Below are 16,854 nucleotides of genomic sequence, written 5' to 3'. Positions count from 1 at the left end.
AATTTCCACAATAGCGGAGGTTGGTCATACATCTCTCGTATTATCGCAATATGAATCTAATGTCCGGCGAATCCAATAATGCATCGAATCGGCGTGACTTCTATACAGAGTGTGCCGCAGGCGGTATATCGACCGCTACGTAGCAAATCTGTATCTAGCCTGAGCGTTTCGTTACTTTCCCCTGCGCTCTTATTCTCTTCAGAATTTTTACAAAATTTGAACAGAACGAATTATCAAATCATCATTATATAATTACGTGTTAGCGATTTCTTAATTATTTTTACTCGGCAGAAAATTCACGTCGCAAAAAGTTTAGCGAATTTTCGGCATTTTCTTACCGTTTCTCGTAGTCTCTCGCACGACGGGAAACAGAACACAGAAACGATTCAACTGGGAAAGAGCTTGTAAAGCAGTGGAGAGGCTGCTGACCGCGCGTCCGATTTCTATTGCGCGAGCGCGTGCGTGCGTGCGATGCGTGCATGCGTATGTACATGTATGCATGCATCGAGTACACGCAACGAATGGCAATGACATATAAATAGAACGTCGCGCTCCGGCGAGTTTCCGCTCATGATTAATTACTATCCTCGACGTTTACGCGTAGATTTTACAAGCGAGGCAAATGTAATGCAGCTTAAGTATCAAGCGCTTTCATTTTAAATACCTATGAAAGTTACGAGACACGAGTTTCTTTTTTTCCTGTATGCAGTTCCGACACGGTATTGCTCAGGATTTCGGTATTTATTGATCGAGCAATCGTTCCTGTAGAAGTCCCAACGAAGCGCGACGATACGAGCAGCGAGTCGAGTTTAATGTAGGATATTGTTGTGCTGTTACCATTGGACAAATTGACGGTGACCGATCGTTTCTCGGGTCGATTCTGTTAGCCAGCGACGATAGCGAGACTACACGCCGGAACGGGCAATCGCTCGTTTTGATAGTGACCATGGAAGTGGTCTGGTCGAGTATGCGGTTGCGAGGAACTTGGAATTTTTACGTCTGCGGCGATTCGTGTCTACAGCTCATTGAAATTCGTAACGCTTTCAGACCGCTCCGGAAAACATTTCACGGCACATGACGCAGAATTACTGAGTCGTGAGGACGATGGGGCGCAAACGGATTCAATGACTGGGCAATGGAGGCTCGTACATTGCAAAGCGTAAAATGTATAACGAATAACGTCACGACGCTCGTCGATGTCGTTAGTTGGCGTGACACGAGGAAATGTAACAATTTCTACGAAGAGCAAGCAAGACATTGCAATCACTATCACAGCTGCAGAGCCCGAGTAAACTTTGCAGATCTTCACTCTTTCATGCCTGTGCCCGCTTGTTTTCTATTTATCTGATCATGCATTCACTCGGTGTTTTCGCATTGTTATCAGGAAAATGTTAAATGATTCTATAAACCGGCGAGTTTACTCGCGTCTTTTCTGCTATTTCCAGTGTGTTGTTAAACGATTATTGTGCAACGCTCACGTGAGCAGTGTCTGTGCATTTCCAAGCGTGCCGGCATGCAATTCATCCAACAACGACTATATCAACCGTAGGCAAGCAAAACAATAACGACAAAGCGAAATTACCTTCTAGCAGAATATTTCAGGTTTATATTGCCCCATTAAGTCCAAGCTTTCCTCCTGGAGAACAAAAATAAACAATGAGAAGGGGAATTGACACACATGTTTCAATGCGAGGACGAGCGACAGCTCCTGGTCTCATTTTAACACGCGTCCACAGAGATCAGTCTCTACTTACACTGCACGTGTGTTTGCTTTAATTCGAATTCCTGCACCTCGCTTGAGAACAATTCACCGAGCTGCCCTTTAGAGAATACTCGATTTCTGCGCTAATTGACGAGCTGCGTTGTTGTCTCGTACAACGAGCCACACAGTCCGTGCGCTCGCCGCGTGACTCACGCGCGTGTCCGCTTTGACTAGCGAGCGAGCAGTTATGCGAATCGTAATGAACGAAACTCGACCTACGCGGGAGCGGACGTGCCGCCACGTAATACACGCGATTCCGCTCGTTTCTTCTCGACGGCCTGACACGTTCAAGCAGTTGTCTTGCTTGTTGAAGCACGACGTCGCCCGCTCTGGTCCCAAATTCCTCTGCGAATTGTCGCCAAGCCTCAGTCCCAGATAAATCGCCCGACAAACTGGCTGATAAGTTCCTCAAGGAAGTTGCGGCATGTGGGTCGAGCCAGCGAAAATGGCGAGCAAGGTTCGCGATAAGGCAGCAATTAGCACGAACGATAGGGGCGATATCTTAGGAATGACCTACCAGAATTTTGCGTCGCTTTAAGTTCGAGGAGCTTTCGTCGTCACCCTAAAGCCGCTGGCCTTTCTTGTCATTGGAATTATCGCAACTTCGTAACTTAATCTGACCTGCGCTCACGTGTGACTTCCGTCCCAAGTCACTCACCATGTAACGTCCCCAAAGTCTGGTAGATTCTTGTCGAGACACGCGGTTTGTTCCCGCGAGTTTGCAGAGTCCACTTGAAAGTAACGAGACTAACACCGGCTGTCAGATTGTTGAAAGAAATTCGCGAGCAAACTGCTTCGTTTCGGAGTAACGGCAACTCGTCGTTCGCGATGAGCGCGACCAGTCGGTCAGATTTACATTCTCGCAGTTTGCGCGATCGAAATTTTTCAACGAGTCATTACTTCCCCCGTATTATTCGCCATTATTAGCGAATGTAAATGCTCGCCCGACTGCTTATTAAGAACGGCCGTTTGTACCGAGGTAAGTAGCGGACACCGGTAAGCACGATGAAGAGCCTGGCTGAATCGGTATTACGAAGGCAGCCTGGATGATTGACAGAAGCGGTCATTGTCGGCCGCGAAATCACCGATTAAATAGATCTCCGGGATTAGATACCGTACGCGCTAGCCGAGCGTTTCTTCGTTGGGGCTCGCCTCGTGATCTCTTGCACGTTTCGCGAATCGTTCTAGATGGAACGATGGAAAAGCTCGTGAATCAGTTACGAGTTACCGGAATGGACCGGGATGCAAATTCTATCGGACGCAAATCCGAGAAAAGTGCATTACACGCGTAAAAAATCGCGTAAAAGTTTCATTCTACGAGAGTGAGAGACGGGTGACAAACAAAAATGAACATGAAAGCGGACAGGACATCCTTTCACGCTGCACAAGGATGGATTTCATATGTAAGGTAATGCGACACCTTCGAACGACGTGGGCGATCGTGACTGATCGTAGAGGAAGCGCAAGCGCAATTTAACAATTTTCTCGAACACGTAGAAAAACTCGTTGGAGTCTGGACACGTATGGTCGACACAAAAATATTATCGATCGTACATGCGGACAGTGCGGGTGTGCGGAACGTGTACGTGTGGCGAACGAGCGTCAGGCCTATCTCCTACGCTTTCATCTTTAACTGGTCATTAAATGAGATAATGGAAAAAGGACGCGTATAAAAAAAAGAAAGAAGAGGAACGCTCGATAATGATTACGCGTGATTACGCAAAACGCAATGTCGGTGACGGCATTTGTTATTTCCGTTATTGCAACGCGGGATAACGTCGATGTCAAGGTAAACCGGATCGAACATGTAATGCGTCGTGGAGTCTCTTTCCTCCAGATTGTCAATTCGCGATTTGATATGGAAGGAAAATGTCGAAAATGCCTTTGAAAATATCTAAACGCGTGCCTAAAAAACCTTACAAGAAGTGTGTCGACCGGTCTCGCAATGAATACGCAACATGTGGTTAAAAACAGACGAGATAAACAGAAAAAGAGAAAGAGACGAAGAGAGAGAGAGAGAGAGAGAGTACAAATGATCGATTAACACGTTGAGTGTTGAAGACATAAGCTTGCAGTTCACGAAGTTGTATCGCTGCATTGTATAGGCGAGATATAGAACGCTCCGATCTTCAATATCATATTCATTAATAGCAAAGAGAACGTCTAACGGAATAAAATGATTTATAAAACTGTTCTGCGCACGTTCTCATAATAATAAATCGCGATTGAAATCAATTAACGCAGACTGTCACTCAACGTGTTACAACGTGATGGTTCTCCGCTCTGGAAAAGCTTGAAGGAGCTTCCAAGCCCGCGATTTACGAGACTACTACGTATAAAATTACGTAACGACATTTACTTAAAAAAAAAAGAACAAAAAACAGAGAGCCGGCAAAAGAAAATTACGAAAAGCGTGTCTGCCTTGATCGGTCGATCTTGATACGATCGCAGGTGTGGCATACCTTCTGTTTAGGAGATTCTGGAACAGGGGCGATTCTGTCGTCGGAGCTCTCGGTCGTTCTGTTCGTCGCCAAGCGACTGGGCGAGGATGCTGCAACAAAAGTTTTATACTTTATCACTTTTTAAAATATATTTTTAAATTTAAAAAACTTTATTTTTTAATTTATCTATTCATCTAACTTTTTGTTATATTATTAAAATGAGTTTTTATCAAGAGAAACTAGATAAAGTTACGAGGCAAATTTTATCAGACAAATACATTCTTCTGTCTTGATAAAGAATTTTAAGCGAATTGTAAGTGTTTTGATGAAATGTTAACGTGGTTTATGGAACGGCCCTGTAAAACTTTCCTTCATAGCGTGAATATTTATGTCCGGAGAGCTAGAAGTACCGCTATTGTTGCCAGCCGGTATAAGTCCAAGCGGAATGGAAGCGGAAATATGCTTTTGTTTGAACAAGGATATTGACTTTTTTGCAAGGCGGTAGGAAGAAAAGTCCGACTCAGCGCGTTCGCATAAAATCGCTGATATTTATACCCGCGTTTGATCAACTCACGTGACGTAAATTTACATGACTTTCCGCGTTTATCCGTGACCGTTTCTTCATACGCAATGGACACACGAGGAATCATAATAATTCTGTTGCGTAATGGTTCGAGAACTTTATACTTTTATGAGCTTCTTTTCTTTCTTTCCTTAATTTGCAGCATTACGTTTAATTATTTTAATTATTGTTAATTATTTTATTCTCTGAATTTCGCAATTTCACAAAAAAGACGTAATTCGAATCGAGAATGCCTACCATGGCGAACAATAAACGGTATACTTCTACCTTCCATTTACTCGTCTGGCTAATGTAAGACGAGTATCCAACACTATCGTTCGCGTTCGTCGAGAGGACAGAAGCGTCGATTTTATCTCCGAGTGCAAGCGCGGTCTAATGTAGCTATAAAGCAGACAGGACGTTGACTACCAAGCTATGTGGCAATTTCCTCGTTGCAAGTAATGATTTCAGAAACGGGATAGGTCCTCGCGATCGCGTTAATTTGCAGCTGAATAGGCATTTACGGCGCAACGGCGTCGGCGAAAGGCTCTATCCTCGATCGAGATTAACCGACGTCCAAAGGTTAACGGGACGGCTAATCCACCGGAAATCTGTAAGATTGTGAGCCAAGGGAGGGTGGACTTTTAATAAATTATAACTCCGTGCTGTGGATTTAGCAACGCACGGAGGCTTCAATACTCGAGTGATATTCCAGTAAATGACGCACTTCCCCTTTCGTAACTGCGGGCATGATTGCAGAAGATCAAGAGAGGCCGAGGGAGGAGGACAGTAGAGAAAAGATTAGACATCACGATGAGAGAGGTACGTTATAAAATCACCGCATTGCGTAACGAAACACGTACGTGCGCTTGAACAAAGCGAACAAACCGCTCAACTTGCCCGGCTGTTTCGCTTCTGCTGCGCGCTGTAAAGAGCGACGAAAGTTCGCGACGGCGACAACGGCGACGATAATAACGTTTGTTCAACAAGTGGTTGCAAACGATAATGCAAACGATCGATGCTGCTGGCAGTAGCTATTTTCCGATCGAGATGAGAACGAGCGAAACGGCCGCGGAAAAAGAATGCAAATCTTTTGCGGCGACTCAACAAGTGGCTACTCAATTTTCAAAGTCATTCTCACGATCGAGCAGGTGATAATTGCACTCCTGACATCCGGACCTTACTGCGACTGGCAAGAAACTGACAAGAAACTGAATATCCGCTTGCCGAGGAGCCTCTTTGTTTTTTTGCGCGATGCTGTAGCGTTATCACGGTTCAAGTTGTAAAACTCGGAAACCGGTACATTTGCCACTATTATAATATATATATGAGTCTTTCGGGAGCCAAACTGATCAATTCTATTTTTTGTGAATTTCAGATTCCAAGTTTCTGCGGTATCGATTCTATTTTGGTCCCATCTTTCCAAAATAGCAAGAAACGTGGCTCCAATCTGGGAATAATTTCAACAATATTTAACAATAAGTTTTACAAATTTCTTAATTATGGCCAGAGTGTAAATGTGGATTTTCGAATAAAATTGAAAAATTTTACAAAAAGTTGATTAACTTTCAAGATCCAAACGAAATGAAGAAATTAAGAGCGTATTACCGTTCAATACTTAATTGCCTAGAGAAAAATGGTCTTAAAATTCACCCGGGCATTCTGGGCTGAGATACAGGAGTGATTTTTAGGACAATCTGTACTTCACGTCCCGAGATTGAATGCGACGCTATCGAAGCAGATGTCGACCTTGCGAGCGGCTGTATGCCGCGACTTCCGCGAGGAACGTCACGCGTGCGCGATATTAATCAAAGGGACAATTGCGAGAGATACGTCGGTCCGCAACGGGGAGAAAGCTAGAAACCAATCGCTGACACGCGCCCGATCGGCGCAATCTATTTGGCCTATTTAGTAACGGGCCGTGATCGCGTCGAGCGTGTGCGAGACGTTAACGCGCTGCGACGTTTCGAAACGTCACGCCTGTCGATCGGACTCGCCTGATTTCTACCTGAAAGCGAACGTGATGCGTGTACCGATAAGCCGTTTTTTTCGCAGCTCAGGCGTTCCGATTCTCCAAATAGAAACGCCGACTTTACGCGCACCGCGCGAATCGTAACGCTCATTTAACCAGAAAATCATATTCCTCTGATCGCGCATGTAAATGCGAGTTTACACAGTTCTGCTCTTGACCGTCATCTCGATTAGAATCACATGGTACCACGATTTCCCTTAGTGACAGAAAACTGAGTTATGCGAATCGCGTAAATTACTGCTCAAGAATTGAAGCGATGGATAAAAGACATCTTTAATCGCGTTTATAGAATTTACATGTCTATTTAATATTAATTAAAATTAATAATACATCTACGGAGAATCGCTCCTTTGTCAATCCCTTTTTTAATATAAAAATATAATTTCTAACGTAATAAAAAGTACTTTCATATTTCATGTAATTCATTATTGACCGATAAAATACCGCGATTGACTATCGATGGAAAGAATCACGCTATTTTCTTTGGAAAAATAAATCGTAAGAGGCCCGTCATATATTTTTCGTCGAGACTGTATCCGATAGAGCTGTCCAAGGAAGAACGATGAAAAGAGCGGCCAGTCGATAGCCAGATCGGAAACAAAAACTGGCAGCAGAATTGTTGCGCATTTCCGAGACTATTCGCGATGGACTTATTTAGGTCAATCCAACTATCTTTTGAAAAAAAAAAAGGAAAAAGAGGCTGCCAAATGCAACCGTCGATGCCCACCGATGTAACAGCAACACGTTTTTCAGCTCAAGTTTTTCCAGTTCCGGAAATACAACGTAGTAACGGCGAGCGAACAAAGGATGAATTTAATTAAATCTTTCAATGCCTCAAGCATCAAAGCAGATGTTCAATCTTCGCATTAAAATATATGTATATGCACGAGTTTTAATCTTTTTGTTTAAAGATTCAATAATGTCATGTGAGCCACAAAAGGCTGGGAATATACACACTTCAATCTTAAATAATTTTTCTGGATCGCGAGACAAATAAAAAAAATAAAACTCGGTGTACACCCGATATCTTTGTATTATTGGACTCACCTCCAAAAGTTTGGTAAAATTGCGAGAGATAAGTGAGAATCGACAATCGATCGGGCACTGTGCAGGAAGCCATATCCTCTGCGTCGAGAAGGGCGGGAATCCCGAGGTGTTGTTCAGCCGTTCTGAAAGCCAGCTCGTTGTTTCGATACACATCATCCTTGTTCAGGCTGTTGAAGTCACTGTGAACACGAATAAAGCATAAGAATAAGAACAAGAAGCGGAGTAAAGTGATCTAAAACTAAAACCGGCGTTCCATCCTTTTTATCTTTTCCTTTAAGCATTATTGTTATTAATCTTTTACTAATCTGTTCATTAAAGCGGTATAAAATTCTCAGTTGGCCTCGCCAATTTATTCGCCTCACAAAAACCGTTCGATAGAACATCGGACGCGTAAGAAAGATCCGTTGAATTAATCAGATTGTCTTCGTGGGTGTGCATGGTGCAAGAATCGCTTTTTTCATTAAAGCGAATATAAATAACTGACACACACTGTAACCGCTGAATATCTTGTAAACGACGTAATTGAATATGCTTGGTTCTTTTATTAGAGGTACATTCAACGGTCGCGAGCTCGTCGCAATTATATCTTCCTTAATAAAGTGAAGATTAGCAACGGATGTGACGCTGAATGCTGAACAGATAGGGAGACATTAAAGTAAAAATATTCTGTAAAAACGCGAGCACCTCCCTTGACACACCGTACATCAGGCTAGATACTCTTTTGGACAGTATTCTCTATCCGTGCGGACTTTTTCGAGACTGTCTATATCTTGGTGCTACGAGTGCTCCACTTTTAAGTAAATCGATATGCATAAGCCGCATATCGCGGTACATATTGCACAGCGGTTGAAGTAATACTTGAGATTCTAGGTCGAAGGATGAGCACCTGCTCGATGCTCGACTTTGGCTGTTCGATTGATTGTACGATAATAACTCGGAGAGACGTCGAATTTTCGTAATTTACACGGGACGTCTGATTGACGCCAGATCACTCAACCGTTACAAATTACGCGCATATTGCGCATACGTGTAAATTCTGATACTCTGAAATCATAATCGACACGAAACACTGCCTCAGAATCAACTTGGTAAAATATCTTTTAAGATACAAGAGCAGATTTTATCGTGTCCATGGGGTACTGTTAATACAACAATACACATGAGATATAGAAAGTATTGCCCTTTTGTCGATTTCTTTTCCAATTTAATTCTGATAAAAAGATGTGCTTTCTAACGTTCTCGACTCGCGATAAATTTCGGATTTGATAGACGGCGGGGGGAGGGGGGGACTGCGGCTGCGATGAGTCAGCTCCAGCAGTGCCACACCCAGCCCTTTTATTTTCGTCTCCCTCATCTTCATCTCCTATCGCAAAAAAGATACGCGAATTTTCTTGTCTTTCGGCTTCTTGGTGATATTTCATCCGCGCGCTTGTCACAACACTCGCTGCTGTACCTCGCACGAACGCGGAAACTCGACGAAATTACGGCGAGAACGAGAGATCCGCTCTTACAGAGCGAGATCTGACATCATGATGCATGCACGTTACGCGAACCGCTATAATGATATGGTTAAACTGATGATATTTGATAAAAATGCCGCCAATAGTCTCACATTAGGCCTGATCGTTTTGCCGAGCGTTTAACGCACACATCTACAGAATTGACGCAACCCCGCGAATTTCACCAAAGGCACAAAAGTCTGTTCTCCGCCGCGTGATTTTCTTCGATCGGTTCGACAGTACACCTGTCGGTTTCACTTTCACTCGTGCCTCTCGTCGGAGATCTTCAAGATACCCTTGCACGATCCTCTTCCGGGATATTCTTCGGTTGCTCGTTGTTTCTTCAATCCCTCGATGATAAAAGTCAATAGCGTGATCGATCTCTTTAATTTTTAAGCGCTTTGTGTGCATCCGCTTAAGCAATCAGTATCAAGATACATTATGAACACTGTGACACTTTGTTGCTTTGTCGAGAGCCAAGATATAACTCGACTGAAGTTCTCACTTCGAGCTTCGATAGGATAAGGGGTGAAACGAAGGGTATATTCCATTTCAGCTACTCGGCAATAGAAGGCAATAAAGGAAAACTTCTCGCCGTTTTACTACCTCCGCTGTTACGTCCGAGTAGATTTTGTCGGACTGGTCGAGACAAGAAGAGGAGGAGAAATGAAGGATACCCTCTCGCAACGATCCCCATCCGCGATAAAAAGCGAATTCTCCTGATCGTGAGACCTTGAGTATCGGGGCACCGTCCCTCTTGCGAGAGGAATTTTTATACTCTGCTCCGGCAGACACAAGCGGATACCTTCTCGAGAAACGCTTTGCCCTCCCCAAAAATTCATTCTTAACAACCTAAATGTATACCCCCTCGTGCGGGTGACTGTAATGAACCATTCATCTCCGGCGTCGTGAAACATGACGAACGCTCGTTGAAAAATTAACCGCGCGATTCGCGCAAGCTATATCCGTACCAGAGATCCCGCGGGACATGTGCATTTACATGAGGTCAAACGTATTTCACGCGCGTTATTTATTCGCCCGGGTTTGATTTATTCACGCGCGTCAACGTACGGAGCAATCGTAATAATTATCAGATGTTTTCGACTATCTCGGGATATTTATCTGGACGCCCGCCAAGAAAACTCGGCGTATCGTTAGTCTTCATGAATAATTGAACACAAATAAATCTTCCGATGCCCGCGATGTTGCTCGTCTTTTTGCGGTGGTCTATCGATTATCTGTCGAAAGAATAATACGTGAGAAAAAGAAAATGAGCGCAACGCCTGTTGACTCGAATCTTAAATTTTAATTTTAAGGTTGATTCTCGTACTTGAAATCGTGGCACGTGTCAATTTTATTATTCAATGATAAAAGGAAACCGATCTTCGACCTAAAGCTTGCTGGTTAAAGCTGACTAAAAAAGCGGCTTACGTTGTAGACAAGTCGAATCGCAATATGTGCTATCAAATCGGCTAAGGTGCATAATTATTGATACCATAATCTGAAGAAAATAGCTCGAAAGCTAAATAGAGAAGTAGAATATCCTAACGGAAGATCGAGCGAGGATAAACCAGCTGGCTTCACGTTGCATAACGTGATTCCCGGTTGTATCCCGTTATCATCGACAAAACATCCTTCAGCGTGATGGGTGCAGGCTGCTGTTGCCTTATCGATCGTCAATTCACTGAACTTCTATTTTTAGAAGGACCTTCCTTCGTCGCCGAGCGACGGCGACGCGAAATCCTGGGATTATTACTATGAGGGGGACGATCCGACGGAGATGCGTCGGATTCTGGATTTTTGCATCGGGGGATCCTTCGAGTTCCAGATATTTCAATAATGCCACGTGCGCGAGTGCCAGCGCATTTAAATGCCAAATTTCTTAAATATCTCTGGATTCTTGAATCTTTCGACTCTTTTATTGAGCCTTATGATAGCGCCGAGTGTACGAAACTGACGAGTTGTATGACGAGTTACATTGCCGAGAATTGGCGAGCTGCGCGAATTAAGATAAAAAGCAACCAAGCCGGACACCAAGCTCTTTGTTACTTAATTTACGAGACAATCGGCTTAACAAGGCTTATTTCGAGTCATGTCATAAGAATAAAAGACTACGTGACAAACTAAATCACTTTCAAAATATATATATTAGGAAAAGAATTTTTTTACTTTTGAAACGATATTTTGTGTAGTAAAATAATTATAGCTCTAGTAAAACTTACTTTTATAATAAATACTTTTATAATAATATTAATAGGAAATATATAATAATAAATATAATAAGTATACTATAGTATTAATATACTATTGTATTTCGAAATAATTCTCTTATGATATATATATAATTCTGTTAACTATAAGCCTTCTGTAAAACAACTATGGAAATATTGTTGGCGTCGAAAATTACTAAATAAATTGCAGTAACTAGAATCATCTTTTTCTCCTAGTATACATGATCGACCGTTGCAATCATTCTTTCTCTTCAAAGTATTAACTCTTGCAAAGTATTTATTCCAATTATATTATACAAGACATTTCACGGCATTTTCACCCGATAGAAGGCGAGAAAACGATCTCGTATCTGGATCAGCGTAATGTCCTTCCAGGATTGACAGGATCCGCTTTACGATAGCGATTACGTTATTAGCTATAAACTTACATAAGGTCTGGCCGAAAGTGATGAATCATGGCGCAGAAGGCGAGCCCGTCTCTCCAGGAGGTGGTCATGTTTTGCACGTTTACACCTGAATAACCGTCAGTTATACGACGGCACCAAAGCTCCAACGCCTTCGTACCGCGTCTCTCGCCCATCGCGCTTACGGCTTCCTCTATCCCCTTTCGTGTTTTACGGGACTTGCACTAATGACCGCGGGTACCTTCCTCTTACTGTTGTCCACTGCCTCTGTGTCGTTAGTATTTTCCGATGATACTGATATGGCTTCTGAAAAGAGGAAAAAATTCTTGCTTAAAGTTTTAGCTGATATTATTCATGTATTAAAACAATGGAATAAGTGAAAAATGCTTAGGTATGTCATATAAAATCGGTCTTCCCTTTACTAACATTTATTATTAATAAATAAATCTTAATCCATTTTTTTATTATTTATTCTAATAGGTAATTTCTATCAATCTTTATTGGTAAATCCGCTACGTGTAAAATTGAGGCGTTTACCAAAGGATTTCTCATGACCGTCACGTGACGTTGAGAGATGATGAGGGAAATGAAAAGCGCGGCGTCGAACATGATCGATTCGTAATGCGGCCGAGATGCGGCCTGCGGGACGCTCTCGAAAAACCGCGAATAGGAAAAAGGCGCGAGAGCTGCAAATTGCGAGCGTCGTTCATTGACTGTTGGATACAACGTTGGAGCAACGTGATGTTTTGCGCAACGTGAAAGCGGGAGTCTGCGCTGGCGATGAACGCGTCAAACCGCGCGCCGCGCGCGCCGGGTCGAGCGTGAGGCCGCGCGCGGCCCGATAAGTCTGCACGCGTGTACGCGCTGCATTTATCAGCTTCTCCTAGCGTATCGTTATTATTCTACGCGCTGCTTCCCCTTGGCGTTGAAGAATCCGTCAACCGCGTCAATTTAAGAGGCGGCAATAAAAGATAAAAGAAAAGTGTCACGCGGGCGGATAATAGGTATCGCAACGGTTACGATATTCCGCTAAATATTCAGCACGGCGTTTTATGTAATAGAAAAGCCGAGCGCGGTATGAAATATTTATTTGCGCCGGTGTTCGCGACGATGCAACACCGCAACACGTTCTTTGCTTTTCGAATCGATCAATTTATCGATTATCGTGTCGTGTACCGGAGAACAGCCAAATAAAGAAGCAGATAAGAAGCATGCGCGGCATGCCGAGTTAAAGGGAAATTCTCACGCTATTTCCACCGTTCCCGTGAACCTCGCTGATACCGCAAAGACACGTCCAAGTACAGAGAAGCGTATGCGTTTTAAGAAATTCATCCGTGATCGCATCTCGTGAAGCGGCGTTTCGCGGAAAGACGCGGAGATTCGTCGAAGCGATCTGTTTTTGTACCTACCGACGTATAATCACGAAAGTGGACCGTCGACATCGAGTCCAAACGAGATTCACGACTGCTTTGAAACGCAATGAAGCCTGTAGCGTTTCGCATTACACGTGATATCACAAGCGCAGACCAAAAAAAAAAGAGGAAAAGGAGAAAAAAGAAGAACAGAAAACTGGAGCGGATAAGTAGTTAACGGGAAAGTGCTACGGTTGTTCCCGCGTTTAGTCTAGTCCGACTGGTTTCTATCAAGTACGAGTTCCCCGTGTTGTCCGCAACGTTTGTCAAACTGTCCCACGGGCAGGTCTCGCCACGCAAAATGCGGCTCGCGGTTTTCCGCCGTGGATCACAGCGAGACGCTCGCGCCTCACGAATTCTATTATATCGCTTGTCGTCGCGTTTACGGAGCTCGTAACCGTTTCATCGCTTATAAGCTCGACTCAGCTCCCTCAGCAATGCGCGTTGCAATGAATCTCCGGCGCTTTTGTCTACTTTTTCTTGGCTGAATCGCGCGACACACTTGTCCCCGTTGACTTTCACCGGCGAACAAAAATTGTCATCGTATTTTGCAGCCAGTAAAAGTCATTCAAGTTTTGCCGTGGGTTTTCCACCCGCAGAGAGGAAAGAGATCGCGACGGACGCGTGTGACGAGGTTTTTTGTGCCAAATTGATTACGAGGCGAAACAAGAAAGTTCGAAAACTCCGTCGCGCTCTGATCCACCCTCACGAATACATCGTACATACATCCTTCTCCTTCCCTGCCCCTTAAAGTCCTTAAGTTCTCCGCAACGGTGTTCCAGCGTTGCGCACTGTGATTAATGGTCCTGCCGAGAGCGCGCCGTGAGTGAAACGTAAGTGCGCAGAAATAAGTAAAAGTTACATGCGGCAAAGTGGTCGGCCTTGTTCACCGTTTGCCAACAGCCGCGAGGCTGTAAAGGCCGCTTTACAGGTGAGACGCCGCGAGACAGAAGGGACTGATGTTCCGTTGCGAAGTGACGGGCACGCAGAATGACACGGGTGCATAAACGAACAACATTGTCCCCGGCGACCGGTTTCTCCCCCTCCCCCGAGACTAAGCTTGCTTTTCGAGAAACGGTAAAAACTCGTAGCACGGAAATGGGGAAGCACGATAGCGGTGCGAGTCGTTTAGCGAACGAGTAACAATTAATATCTCCCATCAGCGATGTCGTAAGTTTAGATTAGCAGCGCCGTGTTTGTCGAGTCGCGCATTACCGTTGGATCACCGCACATTCTCGTCTCGCCGACGGGTTTATTTACGGTAACGCCGGAATCGTTAAAGTGAAAACCCGACGCGGCCGCGCAATATTTATGAGCCATTCTAAGAAAATAAGGTGAGAATTGGCGGAAACAATCGCCCGAGTGAAAGTAAAAAGTAGAGATAAGAGCGAGAATTGTTAGACGCACGCGTTCGGGATATCGCGCCGAGGCCGATTGTTCGCGCCTCTCCCCGGCGAGAAAACTCTCGATTATTAGGCGCGGGCCGTTATTTTTACGCGAGCCTGAACGCATCGCGCCGTGATTTTGCAGACCTCGCGTTCTAGCTCGCGCTTACGCGCGGCTCCACGGATGGAAGGAGAATATCAAATGTGCATTCTGGGATGCACGCGGGACTCGGGACACAAAGACGTGACTCTCTCGATGTCGAAGAAGAGCTCGTCGCAGCGGAGGAGCCTTTCGAAAGACATCGACCGTCCAGCGCACGGCAAAAGTGAAGGTGCATCTATGCGATCCCGCGTGCAGGCCACGTATCACGAGCGAAGGGAAGGAGGGATCGAGGGGCGAGGGGAGGAGGAAGGGGAGAGAAAGAGAGAGGGATAGAAACGCCTCATGAAAGATTCATATTGTCAAACAGGACAGCCGACGGCGTAGTAAGACACCTGCGGTAAACCGCCGGCAACGAGAAGTTTCACGGGAGATTAGGACGTCCTCGATATTTTTACAGTTAGTCGCGCCGCGTCCTGGAATCGAAAGCACCACGGGTCATTTCCGAGCGAGATATACCACTCCTCCCCGCCGCGCGTCGCGATTTTGCACGCCTAGTTTTACACGCCTCGATCGGCGCGATAGAGACCGGGGCCGATCGGGTGACACGGATTTAAAAGACAGCTCCGACACGCTCGCGGGGAGGAAACGCGAGCGGCTTGACTTTCACGCGCGGGTAGCGGGAGGATTCTCGCGACGAATTAATCGCCGCTTCTTAATTCGCTCTACTTCTCGGACGCTTCCCAACGTTGTCGTTGTCGCCGTGGTCGTCGTTGTCGTGGTCGTCGTGAGAACTTCTCGAGGAGCGAATCAGCGTTCCTCGAGCGTTTAACATTGCTCGATGTTGTCCGCCGGCCAGGCGGCGAAACAAAGACGGAGAACGGGAAAGCATGGAAAGCTTTCATTTCAACAGTCGCTCGCCCGCAATCTCGAGTGACACTTCTCCCGCGGTTCAGGTGACTCTTGCGGAAACTCTTGCCGTTGGCTCTTACAAAAGAGAATGTCGAATATCCGTGCTACAATGTTGGACATTTTTTTCCTTTCTATTTTTTCTTTCTAAAGGTATAATGGGTTTCTTTCAAGTCGGATTGACTGCTCGCCATTGTTTAATTATTATTATTTAATTCTTACGTAACTCTGATTCGACCGAGTTTTGGATCTGTAGTATCATTTTTTTATTTTTAGCTTCCTTCAAACTCGACATCACGAATCTTTCTGCAGCATGCAGGAGCATTCTACGCGTTCCTCGATCTGCTGCTGCTAGCTGATACGCTCGCGTGCCCGTTTCTAGCAATTAAGGATTGCACTTTAACGAACGCGCGCGCAATCGCGCCGATCGCAAAAAGCGGCTGACGCTCCCGCTTGAAAATGCAGTTGGACGAATAGGAGCTACTCGCAGGTAAGAACCGCGCGCAACCTGCGAAATTTATTACCGCGTTGCGGACCGGACTAAACAACAGCATCGATCACATATCGTCTAGCGTTGTAAGGACGCGTAACGAAACACGCGTCTCGTTATCGCGCAGAGCACAGACGAGATGTATCTCGATCTGCAGCTCGCGCTCGTTTTATTCGCGCAGACTGCGCGTCGGTTCTGCGATCGCGGCACGCTTCACTCCGAAGTCGATCGTCTCATGCAGAGTGATTCGCGAAAAAGTACGGGAAAACCGACACCGTGCAAGCTTTAACGAGCAGCCAAGGTCGCCGCGCGGGTAAAAACCGCACGGCTAAAGCGCCCGCATAAAGCTGGATAACGCGCGATCGTTAGATTTAACTTTGTCGATTCCTCATATGCGATTCGCCATTTAGCCGAGCACTTTTTTGACGAAATTCAAAGTGCGAGAATCGTTACGAATCAATTCATTCGAATTATGAATGATATACTGCGAATCGCGAATAGCGCGGAAGGTTTACACTGATTACAATAACGATTAACGATTTTTCCCAAAATCTCTACGAATCACGAATCGCGTATAATC

The 16,854-nt window shown here is 44.9% G+C and overlaps 1 protein-coding gene and 1 long non-coding RNA gene across 6 annotated transcripts in view; one reads left to right on the top strand and one right to left on the bottom strand.

Annotated features, from left to right (window-relative positions):
• The window catches only part of LOC105281300 (MICAL-like protein 1), a 33,944-nt gene that overhangs the window by 4,251 nt on the left and 12,839 nt on the right, over positions 1 to 16,854 (bottom strand). For 2 of the 5 annotated variants that reach the window (XM_011342420.3, XM_011342419.3), the window contains 3 exons: positions 12,003 to 12,284; positions 7,845 to 8,023; positions 4,225 to 4,313 (listed from right to left, as the gene is read on the bottom strand). In XM_011342420.3, coding sequence (XP_011340722.2) covers positions 4,225 to 4,313; positions 7,845 to 8,023; positions 12,003 to 12,154 — 420 coding nt within the window. In that variant the 5' untranslated portion in view covers positions 12,155 to 12,284. Of the gene's footprint in view, positions 1 to 1,582; positions 1,637 to 1,754; positions 4,194 to 4,224; positions 4,314 to 7,844; positions 8,024 to 12,002; positions 12,285 to 12,515; positions 12,665 to 16,854 lie in introns of those variants that run through there. The other 3 variants (XM_011342421.3, XM_011342422.2, XM_011342423.3) reach the window with 3 other exon arrangements.
• On the top strand, positions 4,338 to 6,321 carry LOC105281301. Its single transcript, XR_894281.2, has 2 exons — positions 4,338 to 6,064; positions 6,144 to 6,321. It is a non-coding gene; the product is annotated as an uncharacterized LOC105281301 (long non-coding RNA).

This window comes from Ooceraea biroi, chromosome 9 (assembly GCF_003672135.1).
Source record: "Ooceraea biroi isolate clonal line C1 chromosome 9, Obir_v5.4, whole genome shotgun sequence".
Lineage (NCBI taxonomy): Eukaryota > Metazoa > Arthropoda > Insecta > Hymenoptera > Formicidae > Ooceraea > Ooceraea biroi.
Note: the sequence above shows the minus strand (reverse complement) of the source record. Positions and strands in the feature narration are given on the sequence as shown.